Raw genomic sequence first — 15,576 nt, forward strand, 5'->3', positions numbered from 1 at the left:
TTTATGTAAAGCCCCTCATACACGACTTTAGAATTCTCATGCCGGGGCCGCCCCGTCTGGTGAGGCAGGTCAGCTTCCCCTTTCCCTGGTGTAAGCACGATGATGCGGGCTTTCCTCTGGTTCCTCCTGCCAGGAAGCCTGCTACCCCGCAAACCTGGTGCCCACCTGCTTCCGCATTTGCATCCTCCTCTGCTCCTTGCCTCGAGTTTTCTGTTTCCAGTTTATTAAACTCACTTTTTGTAAAAGCATTTCAGATCCTTTTGAGAAAGAAAAGGCTATAACAACAATCTCTTTAGTATTATTAATACGGAGATAAAATGCATGTTTCAAAATAGCCATTGTTTGGCAACATGGTAATTAAAAAAAAAAGAAAAAGCACAGACTTTAGGCTAAAACTATGTGAGTCCACCATTCACTTGTGCAATGACTTCAGGCCAGCCATTTAATCTCTGCAAGGCTCAGTTTACTCCTCTGTAAAGTGGGGTTAATAATACCTGGGTCATGGGGTTTCTTCGAGGATTAAATGAGATGCTCAGAAAATTACAAATGTTTAATTGAAAAATACTAAGGTGTGAATCATTGTAAAGCGTAGCTCCTGTCACTTGCAAACACATAACTGTGCTCTCAGTTTTTGTTGGGGGTGCATGTGTTTTGTGCTTTTCTGGTACCTTTGTACAGTGAAAAGAATTGAGGACCTGGTGTGAGCTGGTGGTGTTTATCCCCTGACGCAGCAAGATGCTCTCTGAGCTTTTTTGCTGGAGTGTTTGAATTGCAGGGACCCAAACTCAAAGCTCAGTGCTAGTGGGTTAGGGTCTTCCTCTACAGTACGTACTTTTGGTTCTCAATTATCCATGTGATGGGGGAGGGGAAATCATGACATAAGCGTAAATAAACGATAATCTGCAGATTATATCACCTCCTCACACATCCACCTGCTTTTTATCTTCATTCTCCGTCTTTCTTCCCACGGAGGGGGCCCTCGGACAATCGCCATCACCCCTTCAGAGGTCTGGGTCACCGATTCCTCGCTCTGCGCGCTGTAACGAAGACCCACAAAGCGCTTTTCTAATCTCATCTCCTGCCTTCACACGCAGACGCGTGTGCGCACACATACACACTACAGGGGTTCCTAATATTTTGGAAAAAAATTTTTTTCATAAAGTTGTTCGTACCATCCTCCTATTTTCTCCCTTATCCGACTTTTTAGTTTGAAAATTTCGAATCTACAGAAAAGAAAGAATACCCTCACCTAGATTCACTAATTTTTTTTTTTACTGTTTTGCCACATCTGTCCCCTCTTCTTGTTCCCCTGGCCCCCTTTCTCTTTTTCATTTTGGCGGAAGTGTTGAAAGTTGCAGATACCCTGAGCTTGCATCCCTACCCGCCTTGCGCGCATCTCCTCTGATGTGGACCTTCTCCTGCGTGACCGCAGTACCGTCATCATGCCTTTAAAGCGCGCATTTGCCCATGATCACGTTCACACGTATTCAGGTTTCCCCAAGGATCCAGCCACGTGTCCTCCCCCCTCCCCCCATTCATTCAAAGCTCATTCAAGATAGAGCTCCGCCCCTTCTCCTCCCTTGTCCTTTTTTTTTTTTTTTTGCGGTACGCGGGCCTCTCACTGTTGTGGCCTCTCCTGTTGCGGAGCACAGGCTCCGCGGCCATGGCTCACGGGCCCAGCCGCTCCGCGGCGTGTGGGATCTTCCCGGACCGGGGCACGAACCCGTGTCCCCTGCATCAGTAGGCGGACTCTAAACCACTGCGCCACCAGGGAAGCCCTCCCCTGTCCTTTTTGAGGCGCCCAGCTTCTGGCACATCGTGGATTTGTCTGATCGTTTTGTTCCTCTAACCTCTGTGTTCCCTATAAACTAGAAGTTAGTGCTAGAGGTCTCTGTCCCTCTGTCTCTAATAAAAACACAACGGCCAGGGCGGGGGCGTCTCCTTTCCTTTTCCTCGCCCACCTTGAGCAGGAGTGGTTGGGATGAGCATGCTGGAAGCCCCGAGTGCTTGTTGGTCCCTCCATTCCTTCCGTGAACCCTCGGAGCACCTGCTCTGAGCAGGCACATGGCAGTAAAGCGTGAGGAGTGGGCAGAGGGGTGACCTTTTCAGTAGGGTGGCTGGGAAGCCCTGTTGGGGAGGTAACATTTGGGTCCAGATCTGGAAAAAAGAGAGTGGAAAAGCGGGCGCGGGGAAAGCCGGGCTGCCCGGGCCGGGCGCGCGTGCGTCCCGGGGATCCGCCGGACTCTTCCTCTCGCAGCTCGGGGCGCAATCGGGGGTCCGCGCGGGGTGGCCTTTTCCGCTACCGAGTTCCCTCTTTCAGGCATCACCGTTTTAATGCGGATGATTTAAACACAGCTTCTTTGGAGGATGAGGGTGGGACTGGTCCGAAAAGAACTCCCCTGTTTATTTACAGATCCACTAGAAAACCCATCTCCATTTCAGAAGCTTTAGCAAATGAAAAACAAAAAACTGTCCTATTTTGAGTCAGAGGAGTACTTGCTTCCCCTTTATTTTGGGAACTACAGCTCGCTAGTTTCAGAAAGGGGTGTGACTGTCCTTAGAGGCTTCCTACGTCAACCAATGAAATGATAAACAAGGTGAAGGTCGCAGACCTCCTGGAAGCCTGCAGGACCAAATGCAGGATGAGCTAGGGCGACAGTGCAGAGAGGATGACAGTTCAGAGAAGAGCCCCTGAGGTTTCTCTGTACAACAGGAGGTGTTCCGAATTCCCACCGCCCGCCTTCCCCACGCGGAACCATCCGTCTATCGTCCTCTAAAGTTCTAGGCAGGGGTCCGCCTTGGTAGTGTTTCAGAATGGCACAGATCACTGGGGAGCACCCGCCCCTCGCCCCCCTCCCCGGGCCCAGGAGAACTTCCTGGACTGTGTCCAGGGAATCTGTTCTGGGAGCCTCGACGATTCTGGTGTGCCTTCATGTTTGGGAACGCTGCCCTCTAAGACCTTCTAATGGAGCTCGTAACAGATTTTGTTTTGTTTTCAATGTATAAATTTGACCATGAGGCTGTACTGTACGGCAATATTCATATCCGATTTCAGTTTTAAAATCATCTTTGGAGTCCCCAGAGTGCTTTGGGTGGCGCTCTACACATCCTAGTGTTAACTGAATAGACGAATAAGAGTGTAGCATTTAGAGGGGTGGCTCCGCCTGTCTGGTTGCCCGCACAAGCCCCCCCGCCCTGCCCCGTCGGGATTCTTCCCTGAAGCCTTAGGCTTGCTGATGGTACCCTTTTGTGCCTCTGGCTCGGACATCTCTCCTGGTTTCCAGGCTCACTAGTCTCACCGAGAGGCGTACAGGATGTGATGGTTTGGGTGTTCCTGCAAGCATCTTTTCTCCGTACCTGTGCCTCCTCTATTATTTCCAGTCTCAGTGAAGGCCACCTCCATTGCCCCAGGCCCCAAGCCGCTTTTGGTTAGAGCCAGATTCTATGCCCTCTGCCTCTTACGCTTGCCTCTGAAGCCCCAGGTCCCCTCACTTCACCTTGCACGCGACATTTGTCTTCAGCTTTGCCTCCCTCTCCAGCCCAACTCCCGGACTTCCCTCCTTGTTCCCTGAAGGGGTCAGCTTGAACTAGTTCCCTGAAGGGCTCAACCTGAACTAGTTCCCTTAAGGGGTCAGCTTGAACTAGTTCCCTGAAGGGGTCAGCTTGAACTAGCTCCCTGAAGGGCTCAACTTGAACTAGTTCCCTTAAGGGGTCAGCTTGAACTAGTTCCCTGAAGGGCGCAACTTCAACTAGTTCCCTTAAGGGGTCAGCTTGAACTAGTTCCCTGAAGGGACCTTGTTATCTCAGGGCCAATACTTTGCATGTGAAGTTCCTTTTTCCTGGAATCCCTTTACTGACTTTGCCACCTGGCTGACATCACTCCCATTTTGACTCACAGAGCATTTCCTTCATGACACTTCCCTGCCCACATCCTTTTCCTCTTGCCTGAGCGCAATGTCTTTTCCTATGTCCTGTGCAGCCTCTGTCATTGACTTGCCACATTGTATTGTAATTTTAATTCACCTATCTTTGCCGCAAGAATATGAGTGTCTTTAGGGCAGGAATTATATCTTGCTGACATAAAACTGATGCTCAATAAATAGTTTTTGAATGAATGAATGAACAAATGTATGAACAAGCAGCCAGTTTGTGAACAGTATCCACCTTTGAGTTTGTTAAACCATCCGCAATGAAGAATAAAAGCGTATTTTTTTAACTCTTCGTTAATGGAGAGATTTTGGTGTCTTGAAGCCAGTTCTGGAATGGTAAAACAATGCCATGGCTTTTGTATTCCAACAGGAACTATGGGATGTATAAAATCAAAAAGGAAAGACAATCTGAAAGACGATGGAATAGATTTGAAGACTCAACCAGTACGTAATACTGACCGAACTATTTATGTGAGAGATCCAACGTCCAATAAACAGCAAAGGCCAGTAAGTAGATAGTCTCAGGGGAGCATTCCCACAGCAGGATCAAAGCATGGCTGCGTAACTTAAACACCAAATCTGTACCATGTGCATGCAAAAAAAAAAAAAAAAAAGAAATCATGTCAATTACTTGGGCCTCCAGTAATTTTTGATATGCTTTGTAACTTAATCCTTTAAAGAGCTTATAAATATTTTCAGGATAACCGGGCCACTTAATGTACAATAAAGGGGGCTTTGGCCACCTTCTTATGTGTGGAGAGAATCACCTTTCCTATCCCTGGTGTGAAGACCCACTCCTTATATATAAAGATATGTATCTGAGCTGGTGTGACTTAGGATAGGTAGTGAGACTAGAAGGAAATGCTGGATTCAAGTCAGAAGCCAAAACAGGCCCTTTGGTGTATCATACTTTATCCCATCTCGTTGTTCTTTAATTAATTCAAAATAGTACAAACACTGAAGTTGTCATGACTTATTACAAAGGATTAAAAGACTGTTTTTTTAAAAAACGCACAACTAATTCTGCCTTCTAACCTCACACAGATGTCTGTACCGACATTTTTATATGAATGATGTGCTGTTGGATGCATCTGAGAAATGCTTGGCAAATGAAGGACGAATGCCGCATTTCAGGGAGAGAGGAACAGAGTTTTGGATAATTACAACCTTAAATGCACTTTATTTCAGATTTTATATCCTCTCCATCTATTCACTCACTATATGTATGTATGTATATCTCCCATTGCCTGGATTTTATGGAATTCCTCAGCATTTAAGCTGGAGGTAGCTTATTCCATGTTAGCCCAAATGCCTTCATTAAGAGTTTTCATAGTTTCTCTAATCTGACATGTTTCTGAATGCCTTGGCATTCCAGAAGTATGTTATTGTTGTCACGCCCTCTCTCCCCCTCATTCCCCATTATACTGCGGGTTGACGTGTGCCAAAGTCACACGTCACCATTGAAATTGATCAGTCACTGTTGGCCTTCTTAAAAAGAAGTGGAGGGCTTCCCTGGTGGCGCAGTGGTTGAGAGTCCGCCTGCCGATGCAGGGGACACGGGTTCGTGCCCCGGTCCGGGAAGATCCCACATGCCGCGGAGTGGCTGGGCCCGTGAGCTGTGGCCGCTGAGCCTGCGCGTCCGGAGCCTGTGCTCCGCAACGGAGAGGCCGCGATAGTGAGAGGCCCGCGTACCGCAAAAAAAAAAAAAAAAAGAAGTGGAGATGAAGAGTGAATACATTATGCTATTAATTACCATACTTGATATTTCTAGACAGATACATTAACATTGTAATTTTATATATAGAAACTCAAAAGGTATAAGATTATTGATAACTTTAATAATTTAGTGATCATAAATATATAAATGTAATATTTAAAAACATCGCATAAATAGGTATAGATGTGGAACTATTCTATGGAAATATGACTAATAGAAAGTGAAATGATACAGGAATTGGACTCACAAATAGTTTTCTTATTATAGACTTCAAAGTTCTCATAAAAAGGATCTGGCTTTTTCTGGTATCATGTGCTATAGATTTTACATGCTTTAAAACCCCCATTTTTCTTACGTGATGAGAGAAGATGTCCTGTATTCAGAAAAGCAAAGGAAAAACAGTACAAACTTATGCACCGTTTTCCCTCTTCTTAGGAGTAAAGGAGGTTAAAAGTTAAGTTAGAAAGCAGAAGTAGTAAACATGTTTGAAGCCTCTCGGTTCCGTCCCACACACCGGGAGCGCTTCCTTGTGCCTTCTGTGGTTACAGATGCCCTTGTTTATGAACCAGACAGTTGGCCTTATTCCATAGATAACACTCAGCTCCGGCCAGACGTGCCCAAAATCCACCCCTGGACTGATTGCAGGCGGTGTGGTGTGACATCAAGGTTGAACTGATGCAACTTCAACAACACTCTAAGGAAAAGACATTTTAAAGAAAAAGAGTGATGATAGATGAGCTCCATACACGCGTTTTTGTCTTATAAAAAGTGTGTTAAAACATTTGTCAATTAAGGACTCTTTGATATTTGAAAATCACTTGCTACTTTCAAAATGATTTAATCCGTTTCTCATCTTGTTTCCTCTAATAACTCATTGAAAGTTGATCGTGCATCCTAATTTTGCACATCTAAATGAGTTTAAAAATCAGTGTAAAGCTTCTTGAAATCAACATTGAAGGATAATATGGACCCAAGATTTTCTAATACCAGAAGAACGTAATGCCCCCCACTCCCGGAGATATTATGGGCTGACTTTCATCAGAAATTTAAGTTTCAGTACAAACTGTTTTGGTCCGCATTCCACCAGATCACTTTAATCAAGGAGGAACATGATTTGTGGGTGTAAGCCTCTGACGGTACCTTCTCTAAAAGAGGCTCAAGAGATCTTTACAAATCCTCCCCACGGTCACTGAGGGAAAAAGGGATTTGATTTAAAAGGTGACTGAGGTGGGCTTTGTGCCACCAGACCCTTCCTGATAATTCATCTCTCAACTAAAATAACAGGGATGCCATCTGTCCCCATAACAGAATCAGGGTCGGCCACAGGAAGCCTGGATCTGTTAGCACTTGTTCTCAGCTGCTAGAGACCGAGCCCTGACTGCAGTTTTTAAGACAAGTCTGGGAGTTGTGAAGATCTGCAGTCCTGGGCCGGTGGCCGTTCCACAAGGTCACCAGGGCCCCAGGTGACCCCCAGGGCCCCTCTCTATCTTTTTCTCTGCTGTCTCTGGTGACTGGTTTCCATATTGCTGAGACCCCCGTTCGTCACCTTCTTCTAGGCAGAAAGAAGAGGGCCAGGGGATACGAGAGTCAGGCCCAAAGCCCCACACGACCTGCTTGCAGATAAACTCCTTCCGCATCTGCATAGAATGCTAGAGAATCAGAAAGCATCACCATTTAGCTGGGCACGTTGCCTCCCCCAATAATATTAGGGGTCTGGTACCAAATCAGAGGGAGGGTGCTGATTGGGTCAGCAGCTCGCAGCCACTGGCCAGAGCTCTGGTCATTTCCTGCCGCCAGGCCCGTGGCCGCTGGAGAAGGAAAAGCCGTTCCCTGGACTGCGGAGGTCAGGACGCAGCTCCACAGCACTGCTCGTCGATGCTCCTTTCTGGCTTAATGAATTAACAAATCTAAACCCCATTCGCTTCTGTTAGAAAATGATGCAACATTCAACACGAATGTAAGTGTCAAAAGCTAAACATAAAAATGTATTTTTCTAACAAATATTCTCTCGTAGGTTGCAGACTCTCAGCTTTTACCAGGACAGAGGTTTCAAAATAAAGGTATGTTTTCACGGCATCTTGGACGTTTCTTTACTGTTACAGCCTCTGCAAAGTAGTTGTCCTGGGTGTTTCTGTTGATTTTTTTTTTATTGTGAAAAAATATACATAGCCTAGAATTTATCATCTTAACCATCAAAGTGTTCAGTTCAGTAGCACCAAGTACCTTCACACTGTTGTGCAACCATCACCTCCATCCATTTCCAGAACTTTCCTTCATCCCAAACTGAAACTCTGTGCCCATCAAACATGGAACTCCCATCGCTCCTCCTCCCAGCTTCTGGTAGTCACTATTCTGCATTCTGTCTCTATGAGTTTGACGACTCCAGGAATCTCGCCTAAGTGGAATCAAGCAGTATTTGTCCTTTAGTGGCTGGCTTTTGTCACTTAGCATAATGTCTTCAAGGTTCATCCATGTTGTGGCATCCGTCAGAATTTTCCTCCTTTTTAAGGCTGAATAATATTCTGTTGTATGTATAGACCACATTTTGTTTATCCATTCATCACAGTGTGTTTGGATTGTTTCCTCCTTTTAGCTTTTGTAAATAACTCTGCTATGAGCATGGGTGTATCATTTCGTAAACCTAGAGTTGGAAGTTATTGTGGTCGTAGGTCTATGTGATTTGAGATAACAAACACTGTACCAGTGTGCGCAGTATATGACCGACCATGGACCGCGTGGGCCCCGAGCCCCACTAGGAAGGAAGCAGGTCTTTATTCCAGCTGCCCGTCTCTCAGTGCCTCACTGCATCCTTTGTGCCCCACGACACGTGAATTTGTTACAACATTTCTGCTGTGGATTCTCAAAGGTCTTCGCCTGCATTCTTCATTTTCAGATCCAGAGGAGCAAGGAGACATCGTGGTCGCATTGTACCCCTATGACGGCATCCACCCAGACGACTTGTCCTTCAAGAAAGGAGAGAAGATGAAAGTCCTGGAGGAGTAAGTGCGCCCAGGCATCCCCCACCCCCGCCTGCTGCCCTGGCTTGGCCGCCAGCAGCACAATGCAGCAGACACCCCTCTGGGGTGGACATGGGGCCCCCAGCCTCCTTGCTGCCCGAAGGAGCAGGGGTAGAGAGATTTTCCTCTTAGGCTTTGCTGTGAGCACTTCCCAAGGGTTTTCCCTTTCTTTCCTTATCCATCAGTGCTGTCTTTAGAGGTTTGGGTCTATGTGGAGTTTGCATGTTATTTTAATTCCATTTCTAAAAAATTTTTACTTATTTATTTACTTATTTGGCTGTGTTGGGTCTTCGTTGCTGCGTGCAGGCTTTCTCTAGTTGTGGTGAGCGGGGGCTACTCTTCGTTGCGGTGCGCGGGCTACTCATTGCGGTGGCTTCTCTTGTTGCGGAGCACGGGCTCTAGGCGCGTGGGCTCAGTAGTTGTGGCTCACGGGCTCTAGAGTGTGGGCTCAGTACTTGTGGCGCACGGGCTTAGTTGTTCCACGGCATGTGGGATCTTCCCGGAACAGGGCTCGAACCCGTGTCCCCTGCATTGGCAGGCGGATTCTCAACCACTGCACCAACAGGGAAGCCCCTTACCATTGTTATTTCGTTATTTTACTCACATTAAGACTGGGTGTATGGGTCCAACTGGGTGTGACTCTTCAGGGCGTGGTGCTGAAGCAGTGGTCGTCCCGGGAGAGTCCCCACTCAGCATTTAGCGTTTCTGTGAAGATGCTTGGACATCATTTCCTTGACCCCTCCAGGCTGACTCACACACCTGTGGCCCTGCTCAGACCGCAGGGCTCAGCACTGTGCTGGGAATAATGAGCTCCAAGAATCCTAGTAATCTTTCCTATGGTGTCACCTTGGCCTGCCAGCTGGGACACCCTTGGCTGGTTGCAGGAGGAGGAGGAGGGAGACCCTGATTAAGTTTATGGTGTTGAGTGGCTGAGAGCAGTTGTCAGTTCCTGGCTGAGTGTGAACTTGAGCCAGATCCTGGCCCTGCCACCTGATAGCTGTGTGACCTTGACGAGTCACTTCAGCTCTACACCTTAGTGTCTTCACTTATGAACCGGGAACAGCGATACCTCTGCCATGGGGTTGATGTGAAGGTTATGTGTGTACATATATATAAACACGGCACAGGCATGTAGTGGACCGCAGCCTAGTGGCAGCTGTAATTGTCCTTCACGTCTTGCAGACGAGGGTCCCGTCTGGGTGTGGGAATCTGATGGGGAACATAGTTGAGGCTCTCACAGGGACCCGTCCATTCCTCCCTCCCCAGCCCCTTCCCCAGCTCCACGCCTCTCACAGAAGATGAGAGTGTGGTGACGAGGCCTATAGCTGCTTGGGATTATTCTATGGTTTTCTATTTCTTTTTCCCATGGCTTGTGTCTATGGAAATGAGATGTTTTAACAAAGGAGTTTATGGCATAGGAACTATGGCCCTTTATTCCCTTGACTTCCATTTCTGTAAGGACCCTAAAGCGTTTCTTAGATGTGAACTTTTTGTTTCTGCAAGATGGGAACCATTTTCACCAACCCCCGTTTGGCAGCTCTGAGCACAGCAACCCACACTTCAGTCGTGAGACTGTTTTCTTTTGCTTCCATCAGTAAACGTATTTATGTTTTAGCAAGAAGTATGAACTTTCTCCCTGGATTCTGGGTTTCCAGGGGTCTTCCCCACCCTCCCTCACCCTGCAAGACAGACACATTAAGACAATTGCTCTTGTAGTTCCTGAGTCATTGAAAACAAACCCTTTTGGATGTGTGTTTCTATTCCAGGCATGGAGAATGGTGGAAAGCTAAATCCCTTTCGACAAAGAGAGAAGGCTTCATCCCCAGCAACTATGTAGCCAAAGTCAACACCTTGGAAACGGAAGAGTGAGTCCTTTCCCATGTCGTCTGGGACAGTTCTGTTTGTGGCTCTGGGTTTCTTGTTTATTTTCGTCTTTTTCCTTCCCGGGATTAAAACGCCCATGAAATGTTAATATGTCTTTTCAGGTGGTTTTTCAAGGATATAACGAGGAAAGATGCAGAAAGGCAGCTTCTGGCACCAGGGAACAGCGCTGGAGCTTTTCTTATCAGAGAAAGTGAAACATTAAAAGGTAGGAAGTGACATAAGGCCTCTTATAAAACACTGTTTAGGAAATCATTCTTAGAAACGATTCTAGAATCCTGAAAAAAAACAAAGAATTTTTTTGGAAAAAAAGTCAGTTACTGGCAGACCTCGTTTTATTGGCTTCCCTGTATTGCGCTTTGCAAATACTGCAGTTTTTTACAAACTGAAGGTTTGTGGTAACCCTGCATCGAGCAAGGCTATTGGTGTCATTTTTCCAAGAGAATTCGCTCACTTCATGAGCAAATGTGTCTCTAGGTCACATTTGGTAATTCTTGCAGTATTTCACACTTTTTCTTTATTATTATATTTGTTATGAGTGATCTGTGATCAGTGATCTTTGATGTTACTGTTATGACTCACTGAAGGATCAGATGATGGTTAGCAATTTTTAGCAATAAAGTGTTTTTTTAATTAAAGTATATATGTTGTTTTTTTAAACTTACGCTATTGAACACTTAATAGACTACAGTACAGTGTAAACATAACGTCTTTAATGCACTGGGAAACCAAAACGTTTGTGTGATTTACTTTATTGGGGTATTTGCTTTCTTGAGGTGGTTTGGAACTGAGCCCACAATATCTCTGAGATATGCCTGTACTATGTTCTGGTAGTGAAAGTTTTATAGTCTGATAACAAATAACAAGCTCAAATTATTAGTTTTGCTACTAAAAGTAACATAAAAGCAGACATAATTATGGTTATTTTTTTTACCATGCTTTATGTTTACTGAGCCTCTTAAATTATTATTTAGTGTAAAACTTGAAATTTTAAGAGAAAGAAAATCAAAATAACTTTTCAATTCAGCAAAATAATTTTTAAAAAAACCCATCACAAAGAAGAAAAAGTGTGTTGGTAAGCTTCACAGCAAACAGAACACTAGCTTTGTTTGTCAAGTAGACTTTTTATAAGACTTTAAAATTATGCACTATATACATGCGCAATTTATATTTTGCATATTTTTATGGCAAAATGTGTCCACGGTGTGTATAATACCAACCTTTTAAAAATATTTTATTGAAGTATAGTTGATTTACAATGTTATGTTAATTTCTGCTATACAGCAAAGTGATTCCATTATACATATATATATTCTTTCTCATATTCTTTTCCATTATGGTTTATCACAGGATATGGAATATAGTTCCCTGTGCTCTACAGTAGGACCTTGTTGTTTATCCATCCTATATATACTAGTTTGCATCTGCTAATCCCAAACTCCCAATCCTCCCCTCCCCCATAATGCCAATCTTACTTACAAAATGTAAGTGTAACCTTTGCTTGTACTTCTTCCCCCACAGGAAGTTACTCTCTGTCTGTCAGAGATTATGACCCCGTGCATGGTGACGTTATTAAGCACTACAAAATCAGAAGCCTGGACAATGGGGGTTATTACATCTCCCCACGAATTACTTTTCCTTGCATCAGTGACATGATTAAGCATTACCAAAGTAAGTGAAAATGCAAGGTCAGACAAGAAAAGATACATCTATTATGATAAATATATGGTGTCAAACATTTATATTAAATTTTTTTGTATCCTGAAACTTCATTGAGTTCATTGATGAACTCCAGTAGTTTTCTAGCCGCATCTTTAGGATTTTCTATGTATACTATCATGTCATCTGCAAACAGTGACAGTTTTACTTCCTTTTCAATTTGGAGTCATTTTATTTCTTTTTCTTGTCTGATTGCTGTGGCTAGGACTTCCAATACTATGTTGAATAAAATGTTTTATGTATCATATTTCTTTTGGGTAAAGTTGGAGGATGATATTCTATAATTGGTTCTAAATTAATCTATAAGTATACATTCAAAGTCAGATTTGATCTTTGTGAATAATTATCCTAGTCCTTCCCACCTAGTTTGTGCTGTTTAACAGTTAACAGTCCAGAATTGCAAAGAGAAAAATGGATATTATTTTCACATAGCACATATTTTTACAACGCATCTTTAAATATCTGGAACAGGAATGCAAATTTGTAGAACTGTGTCCTAGTGTATACATGTCTATGTGTGTGTAAAGTACATACCACGAGTATGTATTACTCTTGGTAAAAGAAAACAGAAATAACAATAACACCAAAATATTTAGAAGTGGCCTGTCAGTGGTCCTCTGTCGCCAATCTGCTCTACAGCCTGGCTAAGCTGAACCCATGACTGTGTGTTTGAGGCCAGTTGTAGTGGGCAACTCTTGTTACTGCTTATTTCTTCAACCTGCTCCAAGGGATTACACATAAAATTTGCTTAGGTCCCAAAATATGGAGAGAGCAAGTACCCCAGATTTTGTGGAGTCCCCCTTCCCTCTCTGTTACCCCCATCCATTTATCCATCTGGCACATGTGTTGAGGGCTTGTTCTGGCACTGGGCCCCCATGGTGACGTGACCAAGTTCCCGCCATTGTGCCCTGGAGAGCTTACACGGCCTCTGTAATTAAAATTATATTCTATTAAGTGTGACAACATGTCAGCCTTTGTTTATCTGTTCATTTTGTTGTTTTTATTTTTATAGGTTAGCATTACTAATGAATAAAATCAAGTCTGTCTTAAATTGTCTTTCATTTAAGAATTTCAAAAGTCATGATTACGCAGAAGATAACCCTATAAGCATTTTAGGTTCGTAGACCTTGGCAAGTTGAAAATGATAAGACTCATAGTCCAAATGCCCCTATAGATACTGGTAAAATACAAGGGATGACTTTTTCCACGTTTATTTTCTCTTTCAAATTAGAGCAGTCAGATGGCTTGTGCAGAAGATTGGAGAAGGCATGCATTAGTCCCAAACCACAGAAGCCATGGGACAAAGATGCCTGGGAGATCCCCCGGGAATCCATTAAGCTGGTGAAGAAGCTCGGCGCCGGGCAGTTCGGGGAAGTCTGGATGGGTGAGTGTGCGGCTCTGGAGCCAGAGTCCCTCCTGGGGGCGACAGCAGGAGAAATAAGGGCTCTGGCCGATTTCTATCAGTTTTCTCAGAAGCATCACTGCTTTTGTTTTCCTCTGTCCACCTGTGCCAAGAACTAGCCTACACAACCTACGTGATTAGACTCTTCCTCTTCCTCGTGACTTAGTAGTTCTCTTTCAGGATGAATTTTTTTTTCATAAATTTATTTATTTATCTATTTTTGGCTGCGTTGGGTCTTCGTTGCTGTGCGCGGGCTTTCTCTAGTTACGGCAAGCAGGGGCTCCTCTTCGTTGTGGTGCGTGGGCTTCTCATTGTGATGGCTTCTCTTGTTGTGGAACACGGGCTCTAGGCATGCAGGCTTCAGTAGTTGTGGTGCACAGACTCAGTAGTTGTGGCGCACGGGCTTAGTTGCTCCACGGCATGTGGGATCTTCCCGGACCAGGGCTCGAACCCGTGTCCCCTGCATTGGCAGGTGGACCTTTAACCACTGCGCCACCAGGGAAGTCCCAAGGCTGAATGTTTATAAGGAAGGGGGCAGTGGGCATTTATCCTGGTGGTTCTGTCTACTCTTCCGTGATTCTCTCATCACCAGATTCTCTGGACACAGTTAAGTACAGGAATGTGCTTGCATCTCAGGAAAGGGTACACTTGGGTTAGGACCATCCTTACTAGTGGGCCTAATAGGAAGCCTCACAGGTATTGCTGTTTCTCACCAAGAAACTTCGTAAAGATACTCAAAATTCCACCGTTAGAGAATCGTTCCTTACTGTTAAGGAACAGTAAGGCTGGCAAGAAAAGCACCAAAATGATAACAGTGGCTTTCTCCAGCAGATACTTTTTGCCCACCTGTCTTTTCTAAAGCTTTTATAATGACTGTGAATTCCTTTTCCTTTTGTAAAAAGAATTTTTTTAAACGATTTTTTACTGCATCATGACTTCCACGCCAGCTTTGTGTGAGTGAGAGCAAACATGATTTCTAAAGAGAAGGGGCAGACAGCTTTTAAAACCCATCCAGCCCCAGCCCAGCCGGTCTGCGAGGGAGAGGTTTCCCTCCAAAATCTCAGCCCCTGGGATCACAGCTTCGCCCATTTTCTCCTGTTGTCACCGCTTTAGCCAAAGTATCGTTTAAATATGCCTCTGCATTCTTCCTGCGCTGTAAGTCTTTGGGAACATGATAATGGCATTCAGGTAGATTATGAGTACACAACCTCACCTTGCTCACTGGGGTCTGCGTGTGTACCTGGCACTCTGTTTCCGGTCGGGCCCGCAGGTCTGGGGCCGTGATCTTGCTCTAGGTGTGTCTTTGCCCACCCTCTGCGGCCCAGATCGTCACCTCCTGCCCCTCCTTGCTCTGTCCACCTTTTTTTTTTAATTGAAGTAAAATTCATGTAACATAAGATCAATCATTTTAAAGTGGACAACTCAGTGACATTTACTACCTTCACATGGTTGTGCAGCCACCGCCTCTATCTAGTACCAAAATACTTCCATGACTCCAGAAGGAAACACTAGACACTCCCCTTCCCCCCCGACCCCGGCCCCTGGACACCCACCCTTCTGCTTCCTTTCTCTATGGCTGTGATACCCTAGGGACCTCATGTAAGTGGAATCATACAGATGTTTGTCTTTTTGTGTCTGGCGTATCTCACTCAGCATGGTGTCCCCAAGGTTCACTCACGTTGTAGCCTGTGTCAGAATTTCTTTCGTCTTTTATGGTTGAACAATATTCCATTGTATGGATATACCACAGCTTATCTGTTTATCCGTTGATGAACATTTGGGTTGTTTCCACCTTTGGGCTATTATGCATAATGCTTCTTTGAACATTCGTGTGCAAATTACTGTGTGGACAAATGTTTTCATTTCTCTTGGTTATATACATCCTCCTAGGAGTGGAATTGCTGGGTCACA

The 15,576-nt window shown here is 44.7% G+C and overlaps 1 protein-coding gene across 9 annotated transcripts in view; it reads left to right on the forward strand.

The window, feature by feature from the left end:
* LYN (LYN proto-oncogene, Src family tyrosine kinase) overlaps positions 1-15,576 on the forward strand; it is a 111,319-nt gene that overhangs the window by 50,906 nt on the left and 44,837 nt on the right. For 5 of the 9 annotated variants that reach the window (XM_033437626.2, XM_033437627.2, XM_033437628.2 and 2 more), the window contains exons 2-8: positions 4,300-4,436; positions 7,661-7,706; positions 8,540-8,645; positions 10,430-10,528; positions 10,649-10,752; positions 12,066-12,215; positions 13,495-13,647. In XM_033437626.2, the coding sequence (XP_033293517.1) occupies positions 4,305-4,436; positions 7,661-7,706; positions 8,540-8,645; positions 10,430-10,528; positions 10,649-10,752; positions 12,066-12,215; positions 13,495-13,647 (790 nt within the window). In that variant the 5' untranslated portion in view covers positions 4,300-4,304. The remainder of the gene's footprint in view (positions 1-4,299; positions 4,437-7,660; positions 7,707-8,539; positions 8,646-10,429; positions 10,529-10,648; positions 10,753-12,065; positions 12,216-13,494; positions 13,648-15,576) is intronic. The other 4 variants (XM_033437630.2, XM_033437631.2, XM_004275006.4 and 1 more) reach the window with 2 other exon arrangements.

This window comes from Orcinus orca, chromosome 17, assembly GCF_937001465.1.
Source record: "Orcinus orca chromosome 17, mOrcOrc1.1, whole genome shotgun sequence".
Taxonomy (NCBI): domain Eukaryota; kingdom Metazoa; phylum Chordata; class Mammalia; order Artiodactyla; family Delphinidae; genus Orcinus; species Orcinus orca.